Source organism: Amblyomma maculatum, chromosome 3 (assembly GCF_055883805.1).
Source record: "Amblyomma maculatum isolate TAMU_Amacu chromosome 3, ASM5588380v1, whole genome shotgun sequence".
Taxonomy (NCBI): Eukaryota; Metazoa; Arthropoda; class Arachnida; order Ixodida; family Ixodidae; genus Amblyomma; species Amblyomma maculatum.
Genome location: NC_139346.1, coordinates 211,551,117 through 211,565,405, shown reverse-complemented (window position 1 = coordinate 211,565,405; position 14,289 = coordinate 211,551,117). Strand labels below are relative to the sequence as shown.

The following is a 14,289-nucleotide window of genomic DNA, read 5'->3' as shown; positions in this document are numbered from 1 at the left end:
TGAACAAGGCCTGAGCTTAAGTCTCAGTGCCAACGTTACGCCGTCATCTTGGCGGTGGTATAGTAATAAGGTTTCCTTCGACCCTTACTCATTTTCTTTTGCGTCTACAAAAATATTACCTCGCGCCTCCAGCTCTCTTTTCCATTTTTCACACAGGAGCTATGCGAGCATGCACTGCAATCATTGTTAATAAATGTTTGCTTTAGGTCTGTTAAAGTCCCCTTCTGCCTTTATCGGTCCCTTGCATTGACACATGAGCAGATATTGCGAGCTCCTGAAGGTGGCGTATACTGCAGAGTCAAAGCATTCTTATACCAAATGCATGCTTGCCAGCTCCCTATCTATACTTCAGTTCACTCTGCTGAACCAAAATGAGAGTACTCTTGTGCACCTAAAGCGCGTTTATGATTTTGGCTACCGAAAGATGTACAGAGGAATACTGAAAAAGAAAAGATGTCGCGCAAGAAAGCAAGCACCATATTCTATATACGAAAACAACTTTACAGCCCCCCCCCCCCCCCCCCCCTCGAACATCGCAGCCGAAAAAAAAAAAAGAAACTCGTTACGGTCCAAAGTATATATAAATGGACATCCCCTGATTAGGACAGTCGAGGTAACTGGGCATTTTTTTCTCATTGAGATAGTGTCTCCAAACGTTCACTTGAATTATAACCTTGCTAAAAAGCGGAAATGCTCTACTCGAATAATTAGTTCATGCCTGCAATGAGGATCGAAGACATCGCGGCGCAGTTATATGTGATTCTGCATCGGAATATATACGTTTTCGGCCTAATTCGCCATCAATCAAGCCAAATACGAAGTGTCCGCCTGGCCGCGGTGACTCAGCGGTGCGCTCGACCGCTGATGCCAAGGACGCGGGTTCGAACCAGGTTGCACCGTCCAGCTTTCGATGTGCTGTACGATAGATATATCAGTGCGCTTTAATGAGCCCCAGGTGGTCGAAATTTCCGGAGCTGTCCACTGCGGCGTCTCTCAAAACCCGAGTCTCTCCGGACATTACTGTGCGTGGTGACGCTTTGGGACATTGTTCCTGGCATACCCGCCGAGATGGTTGAGGTTCCTTGAAGAGCCTGGCACAACGGGGCATTCTGCTTCATCCAAAGGTATGTATATAACGCCAGCTTCTGGTCGAAACGTCGAGTCGGAATAAAACTAAGGAATCATTGTGAAGCATTTCTTCCCTTAAATATTACTTCTAGCAACCAAGTACTTTTAATATATATATGTGTGTGTGCGTGTGTCAAGCTTGCCTTCGGGATATATACATGCCTTCAATGTGTGTGTGTGTGTGTGTGTGTGTGTGTGTGTGTGTGTGTGTGTGTGTGTGTGTGTGTGTGTGTGTGTGTGTGTGCGTGCGTGCGTGCGTGCGTGCGTGTGCGTGCGTGTGCGTGCGTGTGTGTGTGTGTGTGTGTGTGTGTGTGTGTGTGTGTGTGTGTGTGTGTGTGTGTGTGTATGTGTGTGTGTGTGTGTAAGACGCCAAAAATATTTGCACAGGAGTTCATGCGCGAGATAGAAATAAAAGCGACACATGAAACGTTGTGGAAGCATGCCGCAAGAAAATTGCAGAGAGCAAGGCCGCAGTTCGCGGCGAGAAAAGTAATCATTATGTGGCGGGTGCGACTGCGAAAGTTGCCTACCATACGGGTTCAAGCCCATCCTCGAATACGCGTCGCTGATGTAGCTGAAGATGGGAAGCTGAAAATGTGCTTGCCCCGGGAAAAGTAAACTGACAGTGCCCACCCTAATTACGCGGTATTGGCATAGCGCAAACTTCATATAAGGGAACTTGGGAAGCGTCATGTTGAGAGCTTTCTGTGGAAGCAGAGGTTCTTCTTTCACGCGATACACGAAATGTCCAAAGCAAGGAGTGAAGTAACGAAGCGCGTGCGGTGATGCGAAAAGCAGATGCCCCCATTCTCCAACATGTAAACTTTTCTGAAATGGAAGTTTGGAGGCGAAATATATCCCGAAGGCAAGCTTTGTCAAGCTTTGTTGCTCGACTGTAACTGCAGCCTTCTTTTGTGATGCCCTGGCAAGAATGTACAACCCCACCTTACGAAAATCGTGTGCGAGACAAGTTAATAAGGCAATCCACAACTTGGGAAAGGCGAGCCTGCAACATTATTCCAGAGTAAAAATAACAGTCCTTACAGCAGAAAAACAAACAAACAAACATATTTTTGGCACTATTTGTTCTTTCAGCTTCCTTTATAGGTCAGCAATATCGACTTCGGCAGAGAGGAGCGAGGACTTCCGTGGAGACCAAAGGATTTTGATCACTCATTCAAAGACAACGGCGTGTCTATGCGGAAAGGCGACGCCTTTCCTCAGAGGATAAATTTAAATATTACATCCTTTTAGTGGAAATAGTTCAGGAAATAATCGGTTTAAATCCAATAAGATCCATAAAACCGCGAACTACCACTTAAATATTTGCCGAATAATGTTTGCTTTACTGCAGATCAATTTCAAAGTTCTGCAAGCATGAACATATTTAATCAATGACTACAAAAAGAAGAGCAGACTTTGCCTCGCAGACAGCTTAAATAAAGTTAAATTGGTTCACAGGAAGGGAAAGGCGCAGTAACTGTCACACTTGCTCTGTGGACACCCGAACCGCGCCGTAAGGGAAGGGAGGAAGGTGGGAATGAAAGTGTAAAGAGAGAAAGAGGAGCCGTAGTGGAGGGCTACGGAGTAATTTCGACCACCTGGGGATCTTTAACGTGCGCTGACATCGCACAGCACACGACGCCACTTCGTTTCGCCTCCATCGAAACGCAGCCGCCGCGGTCGGGTTCGAACCCGGGAACTCCGGCACAGTAGTCGGGCGTCTTACCACTGCACCACCCCGGCGGGGCATCGCAGACAGCTTCAATTTACATTTTCTGATTTATGCTGCCATCGCGTAGCATTTGGCTAACGAATGAGCTTAAACATTGTGGCATACTCACACCTATTGTTCATATATCACCTCTTGCCTGATTGGAAGGCCTCCAAATTAAATATTGCGTGAGCCTATATATACGATAACATGTGCGATAAAAAGGGATGAGGAGGCCGTTTGACGCCTTTGCATTTTCCTTTAATAGTAGTTTGCTAAATCATTAGCTTGAGAGTTCCTTGAACGGCCAGAAGATCAAATCAGTCGATATTGTCGACCATAAACCCTGACTGCTCATTGGAGGGTCAAATTCTAAAGTTAAAGCTCAGCTACTTTGGTCATCTGATGAGAAGAGAGGAGTCGCTGGAGAAAGATTTGATGTTGGGAAAGGTTGAGGGTCACCGGAGAAGGGGTAGGCAGCGAACGCGATGGTTAGATGGCATCCTCGAGGCGCTGCAGATGAAGTTATGTGATGTTAGGAAGATAGTGAGATACCGGAAAGCGTGGCGTGATATGTGGTCCATAAGGTCACGAAGAGTCGGACACGACTGAACGACTGAACTGAAATCATTAGCTGCCTTATGATCGCAGATGGCATGCACGCATAAGCAAGGCCACAGTAAAACACGTTTTCCCGATCTGGCATAGCGTTCGTAAATCACAGGCATGCAAGAAGGACATCTTTTGGCGTCGGTCCTCCTGCTTTTGCCTTCTTTGCGTGCGTCCCTTCCTCAAGGGGCTTCATGTGTTCTCTTGCACTGTAAAACTGTGCTGACCACTCGAATAAATAAACCACATATGTATAAAAGTCAGCGCTTATCTTCACGTCTTTCATTCTTCACCTACAGTTTCTTTTTTTTCTGCGCGGAAGAAGCCACTTGTATGAGAGTATATATTCTCGAACGCGCAAGCGTTGGTCTCCAAATTTTTTTTTTACGCTTTCAACTGCCCGTTCGTGCAGATGCTCATTTTCATCGATGCTGTTTTCCTTACGTATATACATAAAATGTGCCTATGGAAGTGGGACAAGCAGCCACCTCTAGGGTAGCTATATACACATGAGAAAGGTTAGTCTGTGCAGATGATTTAGAATTGTCGGCCGCGGTATGGCGGATAAAATACATGTATACAGGAACGCAGCCATTTTAGCAACTTGCTGCGAGCTGACGAGCGTATCACCTGTGCGCTGATGGGCTCAGTTCTGATATACACGATGCTTCACTTGACTGAGCACTTATTGTATACGAACACTTTAACGTGAACGTTAGTTAGAAAGAGTCATGCAATTTATCCATAACCGTAAATGCTTAGGCGAGATATCCGATGGGCCAAGTAATCCGACATCGAGTGCCGGTCTGGATATCCATGAATAGCGTTTTAAACAGGACTGCACTGAATGCAAGGAAACCCTCCGTATACTGCTCTGAAGGAAAGACAAGCATGGTGTTTCGAAAGTGACTTGCTTTGCACTTTCTGCGTCTGTGTGTGCGTGGTAAAATCCAGTGTCGATGGAGCTAGCCCCGAGCATAAATCGGGGAACACTAGTATACGACGAACACTTAACAAAACGACCAATAAAAGATGATCAACGAGAAAACCAAATTAACGATGCCTGACAAAGAGCCGCTCTAAAGCACAGGACAAACACTGTCATACAACAGCCTAGCTAGACTGCACAAAATTAGTCAGGGTACTTTCTCAGCTGTATGCACAATTTTGCGGCCAGAAAGCAGACCTTTACCAAATGGCATGAGCTAGCCTAGAAAACCAAGTCATGTATACCTTGTAAAGAAAACCCAACATGCGGACTGGGAGGTACGGCCCTGTCCAGCTCCGGCCTTGTGACACAAAGGACCTTGTTTGCGAGAGCTCGGGTATCGGTGTCAGCCAACGGAGTCCGGACTGAGGACCCGATCAACCCCGCCCTAAGCCCATAACCCATTTTCCCAAATAAATGTTTTATATACTATTACTAAAACACAGGCGTACGAAGAAGGGAGACATTAATGAAAAATCCGGTTTCGTACCTCCTAACCCTTTCCAATCGAATCATGCAAACACCAATTTCCGCGTTCCTGCGTTGTTATACTCGCTGGGACTTGTAGAAGTGATGTTAGTTAAAATAGACTACTAAATTTCCTAGCATAGCGACCGCTGACAGGAAGTACTGAACACTACCGAAATTATAATTTCGATTTCACGCACAGAACTGCGTATCAATTCTTAGTGCTTATTTATTACAGTTGCCAGTGGTGACATGTCACCACTGGCAACAGTTTGCGTTGGTGACTGGTGACATGTCACCATGTCACCAACGCAAACTGTCATCAGCAGTATGCATACTGCTGGTGACAGATTGCGTTGGGTATAGCCTTCTAAGGCGCACCAATTAATCGCCTTTATTCATGCTGAAATCATCGAGGTAACTTAATCATTTAGAACGCATTACAATTTCTCGGTTCTTCTTTCAACGTCACGTCATTATCGACTGTATACGATCCGAATATTTCAGACCTAAAACGAAACCACACAGAGCACTGCTGTATAAAAATTTAAACATGGACGTAAATGCGTAATTGCGATAAAATTCACTCAAGCGTAGCCATTTACGGATAAATAGAAAAGCTGCACAGCTAAAAAGCTTCTATATAGTTCCCACGATATTAACTAAGTTTCCCTGAAAGCTGTGCGGTTTTGCTTTGCAGACGTAAGCGGCTGGGCTTGGATAATGCTGATGCGCGCCCTTCAGACGGAGTCGACATGCGTGCGAATGACCAGACCACTTGTTTTATTCCGCTTAATTTTTTTTTTGCCCATGAAAATGTTCGCCGTCGGCCCATTACACATCCTATCAGTTGAGGACATTGGCTAAATGTGTTTTGAGAAAAACAAGAAGAGCTGACTTGTTTTCGTGCTCCTTTCTATACTGTACGTTCTCCCATATAAATTATTTGTCGGTTATTGAAGCCTTCCGGACTGAAGGTGTCTCTTGTTACTTAATATGGCGAAACCATGAACGACCATGATGGTGCATTACTGTTACCTTTACTGCTTATTAAAGTTATGCTGCAACACTTATGACTCGCGCATGACGTTACGGCGTTGTGACGGGCGCAGGGGAAGGCGCGGGCACGGTCCCTTTCCCGCTGACGTGACCTCCGAGAAAAGTTGCACTTAATGCATATCGCGTACTCGCTCTGACCTCGAGTCAGGGGCAAGAGGTCAGCCGAGGGATCAGCACTACCATCATTTATTACGCGCCCGAACCTTGCACTTTGCACAGCGATCACTTATATCGTTGTCACACTGAAGGCGACCAACCGCAGAGGATGCGGCGCCAAGACTATATAGAGCCACATAGATTTACGAAAGCCCTGCGGTGCTGCAGCATGCAGGAGCTATAGTGTGATAGTTGCGAAGCGTGTGCTTACAAATGACCCTATATAAACCTCATCGAAACACCATAAATTGAGCTGACGCGATTATTTACTTATGCCCTGACGCCGCTACAGCTGTCCAACTGATAAATGATTCATTGCATAAATCAGCACAGTGCGGCGGCCATACATCGAAAATTATATATTCAAGCCACACTGATTCTTCACGCTATGCACAGCGTGGTGTTGTAAGTATTGTGAACGTCCGTACTCTAGCTAATAGAAAGAGAGTGAGAGAGGAGGGGTGGGGGAGGGGGGGGGCAACATTGTTATATGTATACGTATACTATATGCACGTCTATGCATCCATATTTCAGACGGAACTGAAACAGCGCCTATATATAAACGAGGCCTCCTCGTACTCAAGGCTTTCGGGTTATCGCACGCGACATGTCGGACCCATTAGGATTAAGCATACGATAAGTGAACACGTCTTTGCCTCGTCCATCGCCTCGGCGTGATAAGTCATTCCGCCCCTCTATATATAGACAGTTCCGGCATAAATATACGTAATTCGCAGGTCAATTTCTTCAGTCCTCGACCACCCGCGGGCTTGGTGTACCGACAACCCTTGCTGTTGCGCTCGTGTAAGGAAGACGCTCATAGCACTTCGATTTACGACAGCGCAGACGTTTACGAAGCCACGTGTGGTTTGCACACACACCAACGGAAAAACCCATGTAAATGTGATGCTTTCGTCACCCGCTTTTGTAAATTTTTTCCAAGCAAATATACTTAATTGAATTGAAATCATTAGACGGAAGGGACCGGAGTAATGTGCGATGTCAGCCCACGTTAAGAATCCCCAGAAGATCGAAACTTCCAAAGCCTTCCATTACAGCATTCCTGAAAGCTTGAGTCACTTTGGATACGTGCATAATAATCAAAGCAAACAAAATCATTAAAAGAATTCCTTTCCTATATGTGAGAGATTCGGCCTACATAGCGAACGACACAAGCCTCTTTGTTTCAAGAGCATTACGAATGAGAAGTGGGGTACCTTTTACCGCGCTAATGGCATCCAATTTACGTGCCTTTATTGTTCGAACCGAAGAGCGTATACAAGTTGCGACGAGGGGTAAATAATGAAGACCCTTTCCACCTCGAGAAAAGGACAGAGGTGTACGCGGGCGAGCATTACCACAAAGCTCTAAAGCCAAACGCTCAGCACGTTCCTTGCGGCGATATAACCGCGAGGTCAAGCAATAGCTTAATTATGCAGTGTCCCTCTGTCATGGGGGGGCTGTCACCGTGTCCATGTCACCTATAATTGCCATACAGTTCAGCACCATGAGTGACGGAGTTTCGTGCACATATATATGTGGCGTCAGCAGCCTCCGTACCGACGTCTTCACCTCCGGTAAATGTCCACCTGTAGCACGAGCGAGCATTCTGCTGCGGCAGTCGCGGTAATGTAGGAAAATTGAGAGGAGGAAAGCCGACTGCGAAGAACGGCCACAGCGAGAAGCCACACTGCGTCAGTCAAACTTAGCGGCATATTTGGACGTCAAAGTTGACAGGCAGACAGGTTAAGTTGCTCCAATCGGAACGCAGCCCAATATATAACCAAACAACAACAACAACAAAAAATAAAGGATTATTTACACTGCAAGGGATATCCTAAATTTCAATTCCATCGTTTTGTGGAATGAATCATTCAATGAACCAACGATGTTTCATCGAACGCAATGCTTGCACATTTACTTAACGGATAATGTTCTCAGTGATGGCCTTGTATTATTCTGCTCAGCTTTCTGATTTGCATTAATGTGTCATTACAATAACTTGACGTGAAGGAATCAGACAACAGCTTTGAAAACGAACATTTAGGTGCTAGAACCTCGTCAGCAGCCTGTGATGCGTGTGGCTTCGTTAGAAAACCGGATGAATGCGCACAAGCGAGTGGTTATGAAACCAAACAGCGAAGTGTATTTAGGAAAGGTGTCCACATGCCACACCAAGATTGCAGGTCTATGCACTGATGTCAAGGGTTCGAGATTGGAGATTTGTTGCAGTTACGGCGTTGTCGATAGCCAGCAGTTTCAAGAAATCGAATTTGGCAATTTCTCGCGAGCGTACACGAAACAGTCTATGCCCCACCAAGTTGTCTACAGACGACCGAATAACGCTGTACGTTTGGACACTCAATCAGTACTGGGGGAAGATATAAGGCAGGGTTAATGAACTCCCGTGCCAGAAGCCATGCACCATGAGCCAATTAAATCAGCATGTTTCGACAAGAGGCACGTCCAGCGAACCGCTACCGAACGATTGCGCGTATCTAGCCGGACCAGCTTAGACCTTCTCACACCATTTCCTTCCGCTAACGCGCCCTAGTATATTCATTTTGTCGTTCTCGTGAAAGCAAAACCAACGGCCAATTACGGGGCTCCGCTTTCCGTGGAATTGTTTCCGCCGCTTCGTCGTCCCCCCTCCTCTCCATCCGCGGCCCGAGCGAGTGGGCGGCGGCTGCGAATGTGGAATGGGGGAGGGCATAGGCGAGCGGCGCGCCCTTGGCATCAAGAGTCTGCCAGACGAAAGGGGGAGGGAAGATCTCGGCTCGCTTTCCTTCGCCGCTTTCCCTCGAGCCACGGACGGAGACGTGCTGGAAGCGTAAACCAACGGTGGCCTCTCGTCGCAGATACCGTTACTCGACACTGCGAGCACAAGTGACCCCTCGGGTACGCAAGCATTTACGACGAGAGGATATCACGAATGTGTGCGCCGTTTCTCACAAATCATGGGGAATAGCAAGGAGTGATGGAATTCTACCCTTTCATCTTCTCTGCAATAGGACTGCCGCGCGAGCTGAACGTCAGTTTCTCTTTCTTTTTCTGTATGCAAAAACAGTTTTCGGGGAGGAGGCATCGAGAGCTGAAAATGATCCAATGATGCTGCGCTTTTCAGCCACTCCATTCGTCCAAGCCACATCGCTTGCCTTCAATTCTGCAATCGATTAACTCGTTCAGCACCGAAGGATCGCGAGCCCGAAGTTGCGGGTGGCATTTTGAAACCGACGATGCACTTTCCCTGCACTACGGCGGCCGCGCCAAGGCCGGACACAAGCAAGAGGAGTGGGAGGAGGAGGATGATGCTTGGTCGCTCACCACATCCATGCTGGCGCGCGTCCGGCGGTGCGCTGCTCCGTCGGACGGCGGAGACGAGGGGCTGGGCTGCGGCCGCGCTTCGGCCAACGCTGCACCGGCGGGGCCTGCAATGGCGGCGGGGCAGCACACGCTTCAGTCCCCCATGAAGAAGGCGCCGACGACACATTCACAGAGCGCACAAAAGCACGGGCACGTGGTCATCAGGTGTGGAGCGGGCGCAGCACAGTTTCGCTATCAAGGCGGCCGCAGGCATGCGCGGAGCGGCCGCCCGCTGAAGGCGCACACCAGCAGCAGCGGCGCGGCCGGCAAAAGAGCACACGGGACGCGCACGACGCGTTGTCCCGCGGAGTGCGGCCGGACGCGGGGGGGCGACACGGCGGTGGCGCGCGAGCGGCTCTACCCTCCTCGCTCCGTGACGCGACACCCTCACCCTCGCGACGCGCGCGCGCCGCGACCCGCCGTGCGCCGCAGCGCGTCGCAGCCGCGGGGGAGGGGCGTCGTCCAAGCCGTCAACCAATGGTCGCCCTCACCTGGTGACACGGTGACACGCGCGCATGCGCGGTGGCCGCCGAAGGGGACGACATCTTCCCCTCCTTCCTTCCCCCTTCCGCGCGCGACCGCGTCGCGCCGCTGCCGAGAATGCCGCCACCACGAGTGCCGCCAGTTCCGCGCGACGCCGCGACGCGCCGCTCGCGCCGGGAAGGAAAGAAAGGGGCAACGCGCCCAGAGGGGGGCGGTACCCGGAAGGTGGCGGCGCGCGAGGTGGAAGGGGGTGGTGAGCACCTGGGATCTCTCTCGACCAATAGTGAGGCGCCACGAAGCCACGCCTACTTTCTTGTGCGTCGCGCCAAGCAACGCAAGACCAAAAGCGGCGGGACACGGAGCGCCCCCCGGGGGTGCTCCGGAGAACTAAGGGAGAAGCTCCGGAGGATGCGGAGCAACCGGACGCCGCCATCATCCGCGCTCGGAGAGGAATCTGCGAGGAGAGGAGGCTGTCGGCGCTGCGCGCGCTGTCAGGGCACTCATGCGATACAGGTACCCCTACACTGCTACGCTTTGCATCGCGTGCTACTCGGCCGAATGTTGCTGATTTGGCACAGGACAGGGTGTGCAACCTGTAGATTATTGGTTGAGCTGCCCGCTTATTTTAACGCGATGGCGTTGAATGCTCAGTTCTGTACAAAAATGCGGCGTTGTCGGCGCCATCACCGTTGTCAACGTTTCTGGCGGTGTGTGCGAAAAATCACGAGCATGACTGCGCAGGTGGTAGGTGTCCCCCAAAAGGCTGTGTATTGTAACGAAGTGTTCGCACGTTGAACTTTCTTGACGGCACGACGGCTCCGCCGCATTGAAGAAAGGGACCAGGCGATTTCGTTTGATAACACAAGTTAACTGAATTTAATAAAGATGAACTCAAACAATAATTAAAGCGAATCCAGTAGTACCAAATAAACAACTAATTCAAATTAACAACACATCAGTCCGCCAACGCGACATCTTCCGAGCAGGGGTCCCGAGCAGCAGCTCGGATGGTCGCCGTCCTCCCTTACTTGCCGCCAAAACCCCTCTGTCCAACGTTGTTCAGGATTCTCCAGGCAGTGTTTGTTACCAGGCGGAAATGCGCTTATCGGAGCCAATGAGACGACTTTCTTTACAGCTGAGAAACCAATAGGACGCCGGTGCCCGCGAGGTTGTTTCCTGGCGAGCACCGCGTGAATTTCTAGAAGACGCGGCGCATCTCCGCCTGGCACCCAAACACACAAAAGGTAAACCAAAAACACATGGGCCGCAAGGACGCAGACGGCACAAAACACAAAGCTCCGTCCGTGCTCTCAGCCGTCGCCCCCAAGCCCTCAGGCGTTAACCGGTTGGGACGCGAGCTTTCAACAGCTCGCCTCCCTCACAGCCGTTAACCATTTTCCGAACGGCGTACATCGTGAATACCCCCCCCAAGAAGAAGGGGAAAGCACAGCGACGCCGTGCAAAAGAAAAAAAAGGACCGCTCCCCGGCTGTGCACGGGTCCGGAAAACGGCGCGCGACATAGGCATAGCTCGCTATGCGACACCTCCCCCCTATGAAAAAGAGTGTCCCACTCGGTCACAATCATGCCCGTACAAATAAACCGCAAGGAAATGCTATGAATAACTATGTACAAGGTTCAAAAATGAAATTACGTCTACTGGATAGGACCACACAACAATACCAAAATTGAATAAAATATACGCAATGCCGAAAAAACGAGAAAATATAAATGTCAGGTGAAACAGATTACAACCAGGAAGGTAGAGAAGAACACTTACACGCAATAAAACATTGGCATATCAGTCAAAATGTTACAGGGCACACTCAAAATGTCCACTTGCACGTATTCACACAAAACACAAAACATTCGGGAGTATATACAAAGTCACGGCGGATTAATTAACACTTCCGTCCGCGCTGTAATACATCTCGGTATCACTGTCATAATCGGTCCTTACTCCTTTGGGGTTGGTGCGAGTTCCCGTGGGTCTACACTGAAATGTTGATTCGGAGTATGAATATGTCTCAGTCGCACTTCCAGCAGAGGTACCGCGATCACTGTTTTTCACGGTCGAGGCCGCTACACGTTTTGGCCTTGCGGAGACACGAACACAGCGCTCAAACGCATGCACACCATCACCACGATCACCGTTTGCTGACTCGTCGTCGGCGTCCTCATCAGAAGCAAGCCGTGGGTGGTAGTGTTTCAGACGTTCAGCGTTGACGATATCCCGCTTTCGGCCGGTGCGATCGATGACCTCCCAGTTATTTTCTGATACCTTCCGGAGCAGACGGAACGGCCCGTGGTATCTGTGGAGCAGTTTGGTGGTCTTTCCTTTCGATCGAGAAGGCGTCCACAGGTACACAAGGTCTCCCGGATAGAAAACAGCATCCCGTCGTTTGGAGTCGTATGCCCTTTTGTTCTTTTCTTGCCGGTCTTTCTCACGCTGAGCTACGACTTGGCGCGCCTGGCGAAGCCGGTGCACCACCTTGTGAGCATCCACTTCGTCACAGTCGTCCTGCGCGACACCGAGGGCCACCTCAACAGGAAGTGTTGGCTCGTGTCCGTGAAGAAGAAAAAACGGTGAAAAACCTGTCGTTTCGTGTTGCGACGAATTATAGGCGAAAAGAACATAAGGCAGGAATTCGTCCCAGTCCCGATGATGCGAGGAGACATACATGCTGAGCATGTCGGCAAGCGTGCGGTTGAAACGTTCGCACAAGCCATTGGTTTGCGGGTGGTACGCTGTTGTTTTCACGTGGTCTGTACCCATGGCTTTAAATATTTCCTCAATCAAGGAAGCAACAAAATGTTGTCCGCGGTCCGTAATGATGCGGCCTGGTGCCCCGTGGCGTAGGACGATCTCTCGCACAAAGCCCTGCGCGGCCTCAGCAGCTGTAGCCGCCGGGCATGCTACTGCTTCGACCCACTTCGTGTGGTAATCAGTCATCACGAGGATGTACCGGTTTCCGGATTGACTCTTCGTAAATGGTCCCAAAAAGTCCATTCCAACCTGTTTAAAAGGCATTCCCACCGGTGGAAGAGGCTGGAGAAACCCGATTGGTTTGCCCGGTGGGGCTTTGCGCGTCTGGCAGTCAGGGCAAGACAGCACGTAGTTTGACACCTGCGCGAACATCTTAGGCCAGAAGTAACGCCTACGTATCTTTTCCCATGTGCGCTTGACCCCGAGGTGTCCCGCCGTGAGATCATCGTGGCAGCCCTTTAGCACCTCTGACCGCAAACATTTTGGTACAACCAGTGCGTCGTAGTCTGACTCGAAACCTTTCGCTCGCCTGTGCAACACACCGTTGATCATTCGAAAACACCGTGCCGTTTTTTTCAGTGTTCTGGCAACGGGTGAATCCGGGTTCTCCAGGTGTCCTATCACTTCCCTCATCCAAGGGTCTTCCCTCTGCTTCATGCCTACATCCACGCGACCTAGCACAAGCAGCGGTGCAAAGTTATCTTCACTAACCGGTGCCGGCTCGCGTGGCAGGCGAGAAAGGGTGTCTGCATCTGCGTTCTTCAAACCTGGGCGGTGTTTGAGAGTCAGGTCAAACTCTTGCAATAGCAGGGACCATCTCATGAGGCGTCCATTCGGATTCTTGACATTCATCAGCCATGCGAGGCTGGCTTGATCTGTGATCACGGTGAAGTTACTGCCGAATATATAAGGTCGAAACTGCCTACAGGCGTAAACGACAGCCAGACATTCCTTTTCTGTGGTGCTGTAATTAGCTTCCGCTTTGTTGAGATGACGGCTGGCGTAGGCGATGACATGTTCCCGACCCTCGTCTTTTTGAACCAGCACAGCACCAAGACCGTAGTCACAGGCATCCGTATGGATTTCGATGGGCTTGCCTGGCTCGAATTGACGCAGAACTGGCGCTGTAGTCAGCTTCTCTTTGAGCGCGTGCATTGCCGCCTCGCATGCCGTGTCCCACTCAAACGAAACATTCTTCCTTGTCAAATTAGTCAAAGGTCGGGAGATTCGGGAGAAATCCTTGATGAAACGCCGATAATAATTGCAGATTCCCAGGAAACTCTGAACTCCTTTCTTGTTTTTTGGCGCTGGGAGCTTTTCGATCGCGGCTATTTTGTCCGGATCTGGTCTGATGTTCTCTCCAGTCAGCACGTGTCCGAGATACCTGATTTCTTGTTGCGCGAAGCTGCATTTTTCCGGCTTCAGACGCAAGTTGGCTTCATCAAGAGCGCTTAACACCTTTTCCAAGTCCTCTAGGTGAGTTTTCATGGTCTTCGAGAAAATCACAATGTCATCCAAATAGGCCAAACACACCCTCCAGAGAAGACCACTCAAA

At 49.8% G+C, this 14,289-nt stretch overlaps 1 protein-coding gene across 2 annotated transcripts in view; it reads right to left on the bottom strand.

Moving 5' to 3' along the window:
• LOC146197629 (zinc finger protein basonuclin-2-like) overlaps nt 1-14,289 on the bottom strand; it is a 425,472-nt gene that overhangs the window by 207,871 nt on the left and 203,312 nt on the right. The window contains exon 1 of one of the 2 annotated variants that reach the window (XM_084599543.1): nt 9,447-9,799. The exons of the other annotated variant lie outside the window; for it this stretch is intronic. Coding sequence (XP_084455669.1) covers nt 9,447-9,455 — 9 coding nt within the window. The 5' untranslated portion in view covers nt 9,456-9,799. Of the gene's footprint in view, nt 1-9,446; nt 9,800-14,289 lie in introns of those variants that run through there. 2 annotated transcript variants of the gene reach the window in all.